Here is a 17,285-nt window from a genome sequence, read left to right on the forward strand (position 1 = left end):
GCTATGCACTGCTGCTCCTTCCCACCTGGCTACGGAGACACCCACATTGAATCCATTTCCACAAAATCTATTCAGGCCTTAGAAAAGCTTTTGTCTAAAATGAAATTACATAAGCTCATTACTTTTGTAAATATAAACTTTTAATTATGATTTTATTATTTTAACAATTATTTCATGCTTAACCAAGCACTCTGCTGATGGCTTGCTATAATCACATGACCCATTTGCTGATGCCTTGCTATAATCATCTAATTATAGCACGGCATCAGTAAGTTACAAAAACTTATAGTTAGCTTAATTAGAATTTTTTTTTTTAAGTTAAATACATCCACTGGGCTTGTTTCTAAATTGTTTCCACACTTTAGTGCTTTATACTGTATGATGTTAGAGTTAAATATACATACATATATGCCGACCGGGCTAGCCGGGTGGGTAAAGTGCCTGCCTGGCAACCCAAAAGTCGCGGGTTCGAATCCCGCCTCGGGCTTGGATCAAAGTACTGCAAAAACCTTGGGAGGTGGCCACACTATGGCCACAGAAGCTAATGTGCCAACAACTACCAAAAAAAAAAAAAAAAAAAAAAAACATACATATATATTAAAATCTCACCCCTAGACCATTTGCAGACAGCTTTTATGAAATGCAGCTTTCCAAAACGGGTAGATATACATCTATAATTGTAGGTTATTGATAAATCGTTACTGACTAATCCTTGATAAAATAATAATGATGCAAAGACCTCTTTACTTATATAAACTGTAAATGGAAGGGGATGAAAAAATGGTCCATTTGATATCAATGGTTTGACTGTAGATGATCGTTCTCAGATAGTTGCCAAACTAAATGAGTATTTTGCATCTACATTCACACATGAGGAGTTATTCAAGAAGGAGAAGGCCAGATGTTTGTCAAACTCTAACAGGGAGCTAAGTGTTTTGTAATAACTGAGAGCAAAGTGGAGGATAAATTGAAGTTAAACATAAAAAAGGCACCTGTGGTGGACAGGACTATCCAGTTATATTAAAGGAGGCAGAAAAGGAAGTAAGCAAACCCTTAGCCATAATTATGAGAGCTTCTGTGGATTCAGGGGAGGTCTCCATTGACTGGAGGTGTGCAAATGTATCACCAATTCACTTAGTTTACAATTAACTTAGTTTAACTTGTGTTCTGGGGAAAATAATGGAGTCACTGGTTAAAGTAGCATTGCGGGATCATCTAGACAAAAAGACTACAGCAATAATTCAGACACAGCATAGGTTTGTTAAGGGAGGTCTTGTCTGACCAATCTGATTGGATACTATGAAGAGGTTCGTACCGTAGCCGAGTGGGCAGGAGCGGGAGTGCAGTAGCACACGCTCTTTGAGTAGACCAGGGTTCAAGCCCCTGACTGCTGAATATGGTCGATCTGCCAACCCGCACTGGACCAGCGTGGCAAATTATGGTCCATTTCCCTCAGCATGAATTGTTGAGGAGGCTTCCATCCTGCAGTGGGTTGATAATGGCTGCACTTTACTTTTTATGATGTGGTCACAAAGGAACTGGATGCAAAAAATAATTTTAATATCATATACTTGGATTTCAGGAAAGCTTTTGATACTGTGGCACATGGAAGACTACTGTACAAATTGGAGCAGTATGGCATTAAGGGCAAGTTGCTACAATGGATGAAAAGGATAGTTGAGTGGGAGAAGACAGAGAGTGGTTATCAATAGACACTGCTCTTCATGGACTAATGTTATTAGCAAGAGCCCCCCAGAGTTCAGTGTTGGGCCCATTGTTGTTTTCTGTATTTATCAATGATATTGATGAAGGTATATCAGGGTTAATATCTAAGTATGTAGACAATACAAAGGTTGGCAGGGTTGTTAATGACAGTAATGATAGTACGCTACTGCAACAGGTTCTGGAAAAGTTGAGCAGATGAGCTGAGAGGTGGCAACTGAAGTTTAACATTGACAAATTATCATTAGCAAGGGCACATGATGCAAGAAAGCAAGCTTATATAGCATCAGCCAAAAAAAAAAAAAAAAACACCCACCCCTTCTCACTTCACTCATCCACCCGCTCCAAATGTTTGTCTAGTTCTGCCTTGAATCTATTTAAGCTATCAACTTCTACAACGACAGATGGAAGTTTGTTCCAGCAATCAACTATTCGGTGGCTAAAGGCAAACTTCCACACATCTATCCTATAACTGTCTTTCCTCAATTTGAATTTATGCCCTTGCAGGCAATTATTCTGAGCAAGAGGAAGAATCCCATCAGCATTGAGCATGCTCAAACCATTCAAGGCTTTATACACCTCAATCAGATCACCTTGCAGGTGCCTAGTCTCCAGACACTGTAATTTGCAAAACTTAAGCCTTTCTTCGTAAGAGCAACCCTTTGTTCCATTCACTAATCTTGTTGCCCTTCTCTGTACTCATTCCAACAGCTCTACATCCTTCTTAAAATGAGGCCTCCAGACCTGTATACAGTACTCAAGGTGTAGCCTGACCATTGCCTTATACAAGGGGATAATCACCTTATCCCTGCTAGAAAAATTCGTGTATATCATTGACAAGACACCATGGGCTACTCTTATTCCACTGTCTGCACTGCTCAGAAAGCTTCATATCTACCTGCACAATTACCCCCAGGTCCTTTTTATTCTCTATCACTGTCAGAGTAGTACCACACAGTTGATACGTTACTCTGGGGTTAATGCTTCCCATATGCAGTACTTTACATAATTTGTCAATGTTAAAACTTCAGTTTCCACCTCTCAGCCCATCTACACAACTTTTATAGATCTTGTTGCAGCAACGTACTCTCATTAGTGTCATTAACAACCCTGCTGATCTTCGTATTGTCTGCAAACTTGGATATTAAGCCTGATATACCATCATCAATATCATTAATGAACACAGAAAACAACAATGGACTCAACACTGAAACCTGGGGAATTCCACTAATAACATTAGTCCACAAAAAGCAGTGGCCATTGATTACCACTTTGTCTTCTCCCACTCAACCATCCCTTTATCCATAGCAGCAATTCCACACTGCTCCAATTTGTGCAGCAGTCTTCCATGTGTAACAGTATCAAAAGCCTTTATAAGATCCAAATACAGGTAACCCTCGTATAACACGGTTATTAGGTTTCTGTAAAATGTCGTGTTGTGCGAAACCGTGTTATATGAAACTAAGGAAAAGTACAAAAATGGAAGAATCCCATCAGCAACGAGCATGCTCAATTCTGATGGGATTATTCCTCTTGCTCAGAATAATTGCCTGAGAGGGCATAAATTCAAATTGAGGAAAGCCAGTTATAGGATAGATGTGTGGAGGTTTGCCTTTAGCCAGCAGGTGGTTGATAGTTGGAACAAACTTCCATCTGTTGTAGTGGAAGTCAGCAACTTAAATAAGTTCAAGGCAGAACTAGACAAACATTTATTTGGAGTGAATGGATAGGTGAAATGGGAAGTGAGTTTTTTTTTTTTTTTTTGGCTGATGCTATATAAGCTTGCTTTCTTGCATCATATGCCCTACTAATGCTAAACAACATTCTGATGGTATAACTGCCTTACGAATTTATTAAATGTTCTTTATCTGAATTTCATTACTGGGCACACCTATGTAAATATTCTTAAATGCTTATTAAATTTAATTCTTAAATAGCATTACACTTCACTTTGTGAGTGAGTTGGTTGTTTGTTATTTGGTTTTTAGGAGCATTAGCAACTAAGGCCATATTGCTCCGGGGATATGTGGTGGTCATTCCCTGACCTTTCAACATCCTCCGTATCTGGTGGTCATGGGCTCGAACCCCAGTCTAATCAAGAAGTGTGTGCTATGCACTGCTGTGTGTGTGTGTGTGTGTGTGTGTGTGTGTGTGTGTGTGTGTGTGTGTGTGTGTGTGTGTGTGTGTGTGTGTGTGTGTGTGTGTGTGTGTGTGTGTAAAAGTCTAAGTTTTGTCTAGATTTCTGAGTTTCTCAGATTAAATTTTACTGGGATATTGATATCCAGGTATACTGTACCTACATGTGGGAACAATATTCCATGACAAGATTGATTTGAGATTTGCACAGAGTTAGAGCTGCTTCAAAGAAAAGGAGAAAACCCAGTTTCTGGGACTAGGTAATTAATATTTCTGATATGCTTATAGCCAAGAAAGGTCAGATGTTAAGGTTAATCCGAGTGAAGAAATGTATTTGTCTAAAAATCTGGAGGCTTCTGAAGATTTATGCAGGAAATAAGATAATTTGTTGATCTAAAAGGATGAGATCAACTATGTTCTCTTTCTCCCTTCAAAGCATTATTAAAGCATGGTTTTAGTAAAATAGCACAAATAAAACTTCACATGTATCTATAGCCAAGCTATCCTTGTTTGAAGAACTTATAATTTCAAAAGGAATATGACCAGCATGCTTGCTAGATTTGTTGTCATTTAGATTTCTTTGAGCTGTAGATCAGTATATTCTATGCTGAATTGTCATGAAATCTCCAGGTACCCACTAGCATTACAAAACAGAAAGCATTCAACATGGATTGCTTTAATCTCTACCTATGGATTATGTTAGTATACTGATATCACGATATCTGACACAAAATGCAGAATCTTTAGAAAATACTTAATACTTAAACATTTAAATGCACTGGGTAATTCAAATAACATTTATTTTAGTTCAAACAGCTTGTAAGTTATTACTCGCTATGAGTTTATTTAGAATAATTTACCTTGCTTGCCTAATCTTGTTTTTATCAATTCCTAGACATTTAAAATTTTCAATGTAGGAGGAATTAAAATTTGGACAATATATATGATAAGGAAGCTCGCAGACATCCAAAAAATGAGGCCTTAACCTTCCTATAGTATATTTAGCAATGTCTGTGGTAAGATGAGAAAGACAAGCACCAAATAAGAAAATTCCTATGGTAACATAGATATTAACTGCAATTCTTGGTATATGTCTGTTTCCAATCAAATATTGAAGTTTATCTGGAGGAGGTACACTCATCTTCAAATTTGCAACTTCAGTTATAATCATCTAAAAAGTAATAATATTTATCAAATTCTAGCGATAATATATATGTAAATAAAGTATATATATATTAATATAAATGAAATATAGTAAATATGTAAAAAATAATGCAATATTAAATGTTTGTGCACTAGTTTCAGCACACTTACACATATCTGTATCCATTACAGATATGTTTAAAAAAATTTACACAACATGGAATTTATCACTCAAGTATAATTTAAGCTACATTAAGACAATTATTTTTATCCTGCAATAAGAGATTTTATTTAATTAACATGGCTTCAGATAGGGCATCGTGTTTTCTTAAAAAACCCGTCTGTTTCCTTTCTCATCACACAGAAAATCAAAAAATATCTGTATGTAAAAACAGTGATAATCCATGAAAATACAAATAACTTCAGGAAATTTCATGTCTATAACAGTGTTACAGACATGAAACTTCATATAACATTGTTTATTCTGTGCATGATGTTGTCATCTGTGAATAGCCTGGAATTCAGGTTAGTGGAGCATGTGTTCATGGTGGAGCATTTCTTTAAAAGAGAGTTATTTAAAACTCATTTGGTTTTTGTAGGCAATTCCAATGTCATAAGGCATCAACAAAATCTCTGATATGGAAAATCCCATGTAAAAACAGTGGATTCCGGTTATTTGGGCCACCGGTTAATCGGGGCAGCCGTTTATTTGGGACAAATCTTAAAGAACAGAACCTAATCAAGAAAATAGCCAGGGTTTACTTTGCTTAATTGGGACAACATGCAGTTTAATTGAGGCAGGAGACCACAGCACTGAGATTACCCTACGATTGTCTGCAACTGTACCTCACAGTTCGGTCGAATTTCTGGAGGTTACAACCATAAAAACAATTAGCAGTCACCTGTTTATTGAGCTTTTCTGTTAGTGAAATCTATCATAAACGGATAGTAAACTCGATCTTACTGAATTTGCGATAATACCGACAGCTGGAATTCTGTGGGTTATTATGGTGAAATGTGTTTACACTTCCATGAAATCTTCAATCATATAAAAAAATTAATTTTCAGAATCTTCTCTTCATTCCTATTTTTAAATAGGAATGAAGAAAAGATTCTGAAAATTAATACGAAGCTTTTTAAAGCTTCGTATAACTTGTTACTCTGTTCTCACTTGTGCATATCATGTTACTTGCAATATGTGTGTGCCGTGTTCTTTATTATTGATTGCTTATCTTTTTGCTGTTTTAATTTTAACCCCCATCCACAAATGTTGGTGAACAGAAATGTCAACTAGTTAGTATGTACATATTACAGTACGTATTAATTATTCCAATTATCACGTATATTCTTCCGATTTTCACGTATCATTTAATTTTTTAATTGGTAAGGTAATAAAGGGTAAATTTGTGCTTAATATATCTTTACTTTTATAGCCTGTGGATAATATTCATCCTATTTTCACTAATTAGAATCACTGTTTAATAAAATTAAAATTCAATTCACAAACGTGATCACAATGCCCGGTGCTTACTGCACATCGTATAGTGAATGGTACTTTGCTATGGTGAGTCCATTGTAGCGTAATTTGATTGTACAGTGAACCAATTGTAAAGAGGGTTCCACTGTATTTTTAACTATTTACGTGAAACTTCGCATAATTGGGGCAGCCGCTTAAACAGGCCAAAATGCACTAGTCCCAACGTGTCCCAAATAAGTGAAATCGACTGTGTGTGTATATATATATATATATACATACAGGTAATTCCCGACTTTATGAGTTAATTCTTTCCTACCGCACGCTCGTGAAGCAAAAACTCGTAAAGGGGGAATTATTCTCCCATAGACGTAATGTTAAAATCATGAGTTACATTCTCAACAATTTAATTAGTTAGCTAATTAGTTTATGCTTAAACAATGATTGATTTATCCAAAGAAATAAAAACATAGCTTGTAAAATCAAGCAAATTATTATAATAAAGAAATTAATTCTGACTTACAACTTTCACGATAGCATGCATAAGAATTTTTTAAATGTGTAGTAACTTTCCTAGTACTCTCCAAATTTGAATCTTGTAACTTGAAAATCAAATCACAATTGCTTTTTCTATGTGTTGAATAGCTTCGTCTAGCCCAGTGGTTTTCAACCGGGATGCCGCAACAACATTCCAGGGGTGCCAGGTAATTTGGGGTTAAGTTATTTAAACTTATTATTTTTTAATTAATATGTATAAAAAGGTTTACAGTATCTTTTTAATTTTGTGGTGATCTATAATTGATGTTTACTTAGTACCTCTATATAAAGAATAAAATTACATACTGTATATATATATATATATATATATATATAATTTATATTATGAAATGTAATTTTTATAATTATATTATTGTAATAAATATAATATAACATATATATATATAGTTATATATATCCAATATTTTAAATTAAATAAAATAAAACATAAGAAAGTAGTATGGCAAAAACTGTAGAGCAAAAATTAACATAAAAATAACCCAAATAAACAAACGAACGAAAAAAAAAAGAACAGACATAAATAGTAGCCCGAACGAAAAAAAAAAGAATAGACATAAATAGTAGCCGGAATGCAAAAAAAAAAGAATAGACATAAATAGTAGCCCGAACGAAAAAAAAAAAGAATAGACATAAATATTATGTCTATTCTTTTTTATTTCGTTCGTTTGTTTATTTGGGTTATTTTTATGTTAATTTTCGCTCTACAGTTTTTGCCATACTACTGGCTTATGTTTTATTTTATTTAATTTAAAATATTGGATGTATTTCAGCTTCATATGGAGGAATTGCATGTTGCTGCCTCTAATGAATGCTTAATCATTTTTTTTATTTATTTATTTTATTATAATTTAACTTATGTTAATATTTAATATAATTCAATGATAGTATATAGTTATATATATATATATAGATATATATATATGAGTTAAGTTAATAATGGTTAGAGTTTTTTTAAAAGTAAAATATGATATACTAGCTTATCAGGTAAACCATAAACCATGGCGGGTACCCAACGTGATATATATATAGATATATATATAGATATATAGATATAGATATATATAGATATATAGATATAGATATATATATATATATAGATATATATAACTATATATATAGATATATATATAGTTATATATATATATATATATATTGAGAAAATTGAGTAGGGGTGCCACAAAATAAAATAAATTACTTAGGGGTGCTGTTATTAAAAAAAAGGTTGAAAATCACTGGTCTAGCCTCTTGAGAGTGAAGGAATGAACAGGAGTTTCAGCTGTTAAATCTTCTTCCTCAGCTTCTTCACATTTTGCTATTTCAAAGAGGTCTTCATTTGTGAGCTCTCCATTGTGTGCTTGAAACAGATCAGTGACATCAGCTGAAGAAACATCAAGTTGAAATTGGTTAACAATCTGCTTCTGTTTAATTTTGTACGATCTCTGCTAGTTGGTTCTTGAAATCCTTCAAAATTGTCAAACTGAGGACACAGTTTATTCCAAACACCCGTCAAGTTCTTCTCTGTAGTTTTGTTCCAGGTTCGTTGTATTATTTTAATTGCATCTAATATATATGGAATTCTTTCCAAAATTCTCTAACAGTTGGACCTCCCTCCTTATCTGTTGCATTAATTAGCATGTCAAATGTCTTCTGAAGATAATGTGCTTTAAACGATAACACAACTTTGTCACATTTGACAAAGTTGTGTCACATTTGATGGCAAAAAATTTATTTTAACATTAGGGTGGTGATGTTTCAGAAATGGTGGGTGGCCAGGTGCATCATGAAAAATAAGAATCACCCAAAAAGGAATATTTTTATCTTCACAATATTGTTTTATACTTCAGGCACAAAGTGATGCAAAAACTAATCTTGGAATAAAGAAATGAAGAGAAAATTCTGGAAATTTCTTTATGGTTTTTATATGACTGACGATTTCGGTGAAGGGGAAACACATTTCACCCTAATAACGTAAAAACCCACACAATTCCAGCTATCGGTATTTTTGCAAATTCAATAACATCGAGTTTACTACCCGTTTATAATTGATTGCACTAACAGAAAAGCCCAATACACCAGAAAGTACAAATTGTTTTTATTGTTTTTCTGCACATTTCTGGATTATTATTATTATTATTAGCTATATGGTGCAAGGAAGCCTGAGGCTTATGATGCACCAACCAAAAATAAATTCCTGAGTTACCCTAAGAGAGAGAGAGAGAGAGAGAGAGAGAGAGAGAGAGAGAGAGAGAGAGAGAGAGTCAAAATGGAATCACCAAGAAAGAGAAGAATGATGATATCCAGCTCAGGACCCTGGGTGCACCAAGCCCACATTCACCAGGTGTGAGCCCCTGGATTTCACCACAAAAAATATTGCAAAGGCATTCAAAGAAAAATACCACAAAGGTGGTGTTTAAGATCAATTCTTATAAAACAGAACATATGATAACGATGAAAGTGTAGTGCATTTTAATGATTTGAATTGGTAATTAATACAATTTTCAATACAAAAATGACCTTTTAGAGAGATAAATAGCTTAGTTATATAGTGAAAATTTCAACTTCTGAGGTCTTGAAATGAATTACCAAAAAACAATGTGTTTTTTGGTAATTCAAAAACAATGTATTGGGTTCACATTATGATATTTTCACGATACGATGGTGTCTCTGGAACAGATTAATATCGTAAAGCGGAGGTACACTGTATTGTATAGCTATAAGTGTGGTCTGAAATGCAGTATTTATGAATGTTTAACATTCATTTTTTGCAATTAATGTTCATATTTTTGATTTTGTTGATACTTGAGGAAAAAAACTCGGAAACCTGGGAACTCATAAAGCGGGAACTGCTTGTGTGTGTGTACAAGGGTGGCCAAAATAATGGAAACACCTGTGAGAAGAGTTACAGGAATCACTAACATGGTACTGGGTTACCCTTTGCTTTTAAAACAGCTTGTTTTTTTAAAAATACAGTGGATTCCGGTTATTTAGGCCACCGGTTAATTGGGGCAGCCGTTTATTTGGGACAAATCTTAAAGAACAGAACCCAATCGAGAAAATAGCCAGGGTTTACTTCGCTTAATTGGGACAACATGCCGTTTAATCAGGGCAGGAGACCACAGCACTCAAGATTACCATACGATTGTCTCCGGCCATACTACTTGTCCGATCATATTTCTGGAGGTCACAACCGTTAAACAATTAGCAGTTTCCGATTTGTTGGGCTTTTCTATTAGTGCAATCTATTTATTATAAATGTATAACAAACTCGATCTTACTGAATTTGTGATAATACCAACACCTGGAATTCTGTGGGTGTTTGCGTTATTATGGTGAAAGGTGTTTACACTTCCATGAAATCTTCAATCATATAGAAAATAAATTTTCAAAATCTTCTTTTCATTCCTATTTTTTAAGCTTCGCAACTTGTTACTCCATTCACACAAATGTTAGTGAACAGAAATATCAACTAGTTAGTATGTACATATTACAGTACGTATTAATTAAGCTATGCACCACCTAAGCGTAAATTTATTTTTATTTTGCTAACCTGTGGAAAATATTCTTCTGATTTTCACGTATCATTTAATTTTTTAATTGGCAAGGTAATAAAGTGTAAATTTGACTTAATATATCTTTACTTTTATAGTATGTGGATAATATTCCTCCTACTTTCGCTAATTAGAATCGCTGTTTAATAGAATTAAAATTCAATTCACAAATGTGATCACAATGACCAGTGCTTACTACATATCATATAGTGAATGGTATTTTACTACCATTGTAATGCGATTTGATCGTACAGAAAATCAATCATAAAGCTGTATTTTTAAATATTTATGTGAAACTTCGCATATTTGGGGCAGCCGGGTAATCGGGCCAAAATGCACTAGTCCCAATGTGTCCCAAATAACTGGAATCGGCTGTATATTCAAATAAATCTTAAACTGTCTTAAGAGGAATATTGGCCCATTCTTTATGAAGGAAAGCTTCAAGCTCTTTTAGTGATGAAGGTGGGAAATCTGTTTCTCACTATACTCTCCAAATATGCCCACAGTGACAGAAAATCATTCAAGTCTGGTGGATGTGCTGACCATGGGAGATGCTTAGCCTCAGTTTTATTTATTTATTTTTATTATTTATTTTATTTTATTATTTTTTTTTTGCAAAAAACTCCAACACAAAAGGTATGAGAATTTATTGTACTTAGTCCCATGCATGAGTTTGAATGTTGAGAAGATGAAAAAAGATGCTTGTTGACATTGGACTTGAATTTCTGTAGATTGTAATTTTTAGGAAATATAGATGAAGGGAAGTTGTTCCAGAAAACAGAAGTTGAACAAATAAATGAGGAAGAAGAAGAAGAGTTGGTTGTGTGAGTTTGAAGTTGGACAGTAAAAGGAAGCCGACCAGTTGCAACATGTGTTCAGATTGGTTTGGATGAAAGAGAGAAGGAATTATGGATGCCAATTCAGAAGAACAGTGTACAGGCAACACCCCATATAACACGGTACTTCTACAGTACGGTTTAACACGATTGACAAATTGCGGAAATCCTTGCACAACACGCTTACATAAAGTGGTTTCGCTCTAACACAGTTAGAGAATTGCGACAAACCTCACATAACACAGTATTTTTGAGCTTTTGTGTGGTGAAAATCCTGTTGTATGTAATTTTTCGACATTTCCATTCTTTTTTGTGAATCTCCGCTTTTTACTCACTAGTTGTTATACAAAAAAAAAAAAACAAAACAAAAAAACTGGGAAATCCCCATATTTTATTTTGTTGGGAAATCCTCGTGTTCAGTTATGTGCTACTGAACTTGCACTTGTTTCGAACCATAAAAAATTTTAACTTCGAAGCGTGCAGTTCGTGACCTTTAAGGTTTTTGTAAGGTTAATTTGGTTTTTATTTGATCATTTATAAATTTTTTTGGGTATGTATTACTAAACTTTGTTCTTAAGAACTGTATTAGAAGAATTCTTTGTTGTGAATTAAATTCCAGCCTTAAATTATGCCTAAGGAACTTTGGCATAATTTGGGTAACTGCCGATTTATTTAAAGAATGGTTTCTAAATTGTTTTGTGCCAGCCATGGAAAACTATTTAAAGTGGAAAAATCTAGATTTCAAAGTTTTATTACCAGTGGATAACACACTAGGCCATCCAAAAGATTTAAGTCATCCAAAATGTTGAAGTAATGTTCCTAATACAGCTTCTTTAATATCGCAAAGATACAGAAAACAGTATCAGTGCAATAGTAGAACTTGCTAAGTCGGTAGGAGGAGGTTTTGATGATATGACTACTGAAGACGTTCACAAATTACTGGTAGAAAAAGAGGCTGGCAAAGTGAATTTGGTGGAAATAGAACTGGAGGTAAACCAAATCGATTCAGATGATAACACAGGTGAAAATTTTGAAGTTCCAAATTTTACACTAAAAAGCATACAGGAAGACACAAACAGCCGAGCAATGAGAATCTTCTTTTCTGAATGCAGAAACTTTGACTAAAAGAAATACAAAGTTCAAAAGGGAGCTTCAAAAATGCTTAGCTCCATACCATGCAATTTACAAAGATCTATCAAACAAAAGCAAACAATCCCAGAATACTGATTTTTTAAAGAGAGCAGAAGATGCAAGAAATCTAGATGCTTCAGAAGAAAGTTCAAAAGGTGGAAATATTCTGCAACAGAGAAAATGTTCTCGTTTGATTATGCTTAGCAGTAATAAAGAGGAAGAAAATTAAATGAATGTACATTATCTGACATATATGTATCACAGTTTGTAAGGCATTCGTTCAGTTATTACTATTTTAATAAAAATTAAGTTTCCAATAGTTATAAAAAAATGTATTTTTGTTAGCTTATGGAACATTACCACTTTTTTGTACTGGTTCTTAATCCTGTATAACATGGTTTCGCACTACACAAGATTTTGTAGGAACCTAACTACCGTGTTATACAAGGGTTACCTGTACATGCAGTAGCTATACAAAAGACATACAGAAGAGGCAGAACATCAATGAGACAGAGAATGGAGAGATTTTGTTAGAGATGGATAATTAATTAACCTAACAGCCCTTTTTTTGAATGAGGTCTACAAGACACAGAAAGATTTTGGGAGCACCATCCCAGATGCAGGAACAATATTCCACAGTAGGGCAAATGTGAGATTTGTACAGAATGAGTAATTGTTTAGATGAAAAGTAACACCAAGAGCGAAAGAGAAAACCCAGTTTTTTAGATGCAGAGGAAGCAATATTGGTGATGTGATTATGCGAAGAGAGAGATTAGAAGTCAGGGTAATGTCTAACAGAGATATGTGATCTTGTCTAGAAATCTAACTGTCATCGAAGACAAGCATAGGAGCAGAAGAATTCCTTTTGCTAGATATAACACAAGACTGAGTTTCAGAAGGACTGAAATTAACTACGGTATCTTTGCCCCAGTGTAGAATTACCTGGAGATCAGTATTCAAGGAATTGGAGGTGGATATTTGAGAAGTTGAAGCTGTTTGTGCAGGGCAAGGTTTCTCAAACTGGAAAGTGAAATGTAATGCATTATCACCAGAAAAACTATGGATAGGATTTAAAGTCAATGGAAGAAAGTCATTAATATTCAAGAAAAGAGTGAAAAAAGAAAACTGAACCTTGAGGAACACCTATTAGAGGAGAAGCTGGAAGACAGAGAGCCATCTACCATCACCTGCAGTAAGAGAAGAAACTGAATGCCTAATTCAGTACAGAAAATAGTCAGCAATAAGATGAAAGCATATATTTAAAAGACCTTTATGCCAAACACAATCAAAAGCCTCTGAAATGTCAATAGCAATTGCTTGAGTTTCACCAAATGTTTCCAGTGAATTATCTAAAGATGAGCAATATAAGATAATACATCACGCATTGAGCAACACTGACAGAATCAATATCAAAAATCATTCATAAAATGGCAAGTTTCAAGATAGTTTAAGAGTTTGCAGTTGACAGATTTCTCCATTACTTTGGACAGAGTAGAGGTAAGTGCAATAGGGCTATAATTTGTTGGGAGAGAATTGTCAGCCTTTTTAGGGACTAGATGAATATGAGCAAATTTCCAAGTAGAAGTAAAAACAGCAATGGCATAAGAAAGTGTAAAATTGTGACGCAGAACAGGAGTAAGCTCAGGTGCACCTGGAGCTTTCTTGGCATCAAGATTGTTCAAAATTCTTCTGACATCCTTTTGATGGAAAACAAAGAGGAGACAATGAGCAGAGTTTACTGGGTTTAATGGGGTGTACTGGAAATGGTATGAGGTGGTTTACCAAGATCATCAATACACAAGTTAGAAGAAAAGTAGGATGCTAGCAGGTCAGCCGAGGTGGCAATAGAACCATTAGGTTTTAACAGAGATGGGAACAGAGGTGGGAAAAGGTTGAAGCAGACAGCTTTGGCAGGAGACCAGAATGCTCAGCTACCATTTTCAGAATAAAGCAAGTTTTCTAATCTTAGCCTCTTAAAAATCCAGTTTGGACTGGTTAATAACTGCTTTACAATTATTCCAAGCTTTGATGTAGGCAGAAACTGAACCTGGAGATTTGGATGCAAGCCACTTGTGATATGCAACATTTTATCTTGATCAACCTTAGCATATTTGAAAACCAAGGTTCAGATAAAGGATGATATTTTAAGGAATGTGGAAAAAGGATTTAATCGCTATAAAGAATAATTTCACTGACCGGATCTGGCCAAACACTGGCATCTGAAGATTTAAAACAGTAATCCAAGGTGTTTCAAGAACAGAATTCTTGCAGGTCATCCCATTTTGTATTCTTGTAATGCTAAACAACATGAGGCTCAGAATGGCCATGAGTGAAAGGCTCCATTGGAGAATAAACCACTGAGTTGTGATCTGAGGTGCCTAGAGGACCATTCACCTCGATCATGCACATAGAAGGGATGTTCATAGGAAAAAAGACAGCACTGGCTGTGTAGTTAGGATTATCTATAATTCTGGTAGTTAAATAAACAATTTGTGCTAGGTCATTTATAGTTGCAAAAGCCTCAACATCTCAATCTGCATGGTACATATGACTAGAAAACCGAAGCCAGCTGGAGTTGTGAACATTAAAATCACCAAGGAAAGCCACCTAGCTGCTAGGAAAGTTGAGTTTAAAATAGAGGAAGTCGAAGAGTTCCAAGTGATTACTGGAATTTGGGGACTGAAGAACTTGAGAGAATGGGATAGAGAGACTTTAAGCCAGAGAAGACTGAAAAGAGGAGACTCCAAGTCTTTGCGACAGAATATCAAAAGACACACATCCACATGTACCACCCCTCAAATGAAAGGAATCATATAGTAAATAATTACAACTGAGATGAGCAGTGGTCGAATCAACCAATAATTTGCATTCTGTCAGAAAAAAGTATGTAGGACCTGGCAGACATAAGTGGAAATGGACATCACTGAGAATAGAACTGAGACCACATATATTTATGATATTTGTGAAATGAATGAGGAAGTGTTTGGGGGCTTAGATCTTTTTGCACATAAGTTAGTTCTATTAGTTTGACTATTCATGATGTATTCAGTAGCAAAAAAAGGTAGGGAGTATATGTTTTATGAGGTAATAAAATTTTTAGTTATGGCATACGCACCACAAGAATATACCCAGCTCCTTGACCTCAGGTGGCCTCGACAATTCCCCCCACATACACCCTATTTGGACTCCCTCCAATCACTACCTGGCAGAGTAGAGGCAATGAGATTATACACTAGCTAATCTGAATGTCTCCTAGAGGGTTACTAATAGGTTCAATGCAGTGGACTAACGGCAAGCCTGCAAACGCTGTTTTAGAGCTGTTCCCCAGAAATGTATGAAAGATTGGATCTTTCCATGATGCCTACATAACTTCAGAAGACATCAATCATAATGCATGATGGAAGAGATGGGGAGTTGCCAGAGATTTGCTCTGGACACTAAACATGGGTTTCCTCACTTTGAGCCTACAATAAGCAAAATGCTAGTATTGTACACTTTATACTCCACAAACCAAGAGTGGACCATTTCAATGTGTACTGGAGCATTATCATCTTGAAACATGAAATTGTTTGTTTGAAACAATGTTTGCCATGAGATGAACCAGGTTACTCAAAATATCAAAGTAATAAGTAGCAGTAATTCATCCATTCTGGGTGAAGACAGGACCTAAAGAATGTCAAGATACTGATATACAAACCATTGTTGACCCTCCTCCATGTTTTATGGTTGACACAAGACAGTGAATTGCACTTAAATGTAAACTATCCCTGATGATGGAAAAGGTGTGGATTATAATTTGTCTGAAAATACACATTTTCAATAATCAAGTGTCTAGTTATTGTGCTCCTTATACCATTACAATCAGTAATAAGTGGTTTGGCAATAGCGGCTCTTCCATAAATTTCAGCTTTATGAAGTTATTGCCAAACTGTTTTGCTAGAAACTGAATTCCTGAGCATCACATTAAGTTATGCATTTATTTTTGAGGCAGTAGTTTTTGTTTTCAAGCTACAATCCATTTCGGTGTCCAGAAGTCTCTTTCAGTCAGCTTTGATTTTCTGCCACAATTCATCCTATCAGAATTTGTTTTTCCATATTTTATAAATGCAGACACCATTTTCAAATCAGTTGCTCTGGATACATTAACCAAATCAGCAGTTTCAGTCCTGATGACCCTGCTAAAATACACCAACAATGTGACCATTTTTGAATTCAGACAAGTCAATCATTTTCCTCGTGTGCCTTTTTATATCACCTCTAATTTTTCTATAAATAAACATTCTTTCCCTTATTTGATGCTTTCATTTCTCATTTAACTTAAGGGCTTTCAGTATTCTCAAAATTCCTATTACAGGCACTCCACGGCTTACGGAATACTCGACTTACGAAAATTCGACTTTACGTACGTTTTTGCCAGCTTGTGCAAACTTAAAATTGTGGAAAAGTATTTTGTATCCAGTAGTAATAAATGGAGGTATTGCGAAAATATAGTAATGTGAACCCAATAACACATTGTTTTTTTTTTTTTTTTTTGGTGATTCGTTCCAAAACCTTGGAAGTTGAAATTTTTGCTATATAACTAAGCTATTTATCTCTCTAAAAGGTCATTTTTATAATGGAAATTGCACTACACTTTCATCATTATCATATTTTCCATTATAAGAATCAATTTTGAATGCCTTTGTGATATATTTTTAAAATACATCTCTGGAGGTCACTACCATAAAAGCCGCCTCC

The 17,285-nt window shown here is 34.8% G+C and overlaps 1 protein-coding gene across 1 annotated transcript in view; it reads right to left on the reverse strand.

Annotated features, from left to right (window-relative positions):
• Nucleotides 1-17,285, reverse strand: part of LOC150083394 (putative phosphatidate phosphatase) — a 95,882-nt gene that overhangs the window by 58,470 nt on the left and 20,127 nt on the right. The window contains exon 3 of the mRNA XM_090378494.1: nt 4,719-5,029. Coding sequence (XP_090234620.1) covers nt 4,719-5,029 — 311 coding nt within the window. The remainder of the gene's footprint in view (nt 1-4,718; nt 5,030-17,285) is intronic.

The sequence above is a fragment of the Mastigoproctus giganteus genome, chromosome 7 (genome assembly GCF_048544385.1).
Source record: "Mastigoproctus giganteus isolate SK-2022 chromosome 7, ASM4854438v1, whole genome shotgun sequence".
Taxonomy (NCBI): Eukaryota; Metazoa; Arthropoda; class Arachnida; order Uropygi; family Thelyphonidae; genus Mastigoproctus; species Mastigoproctus giganteus.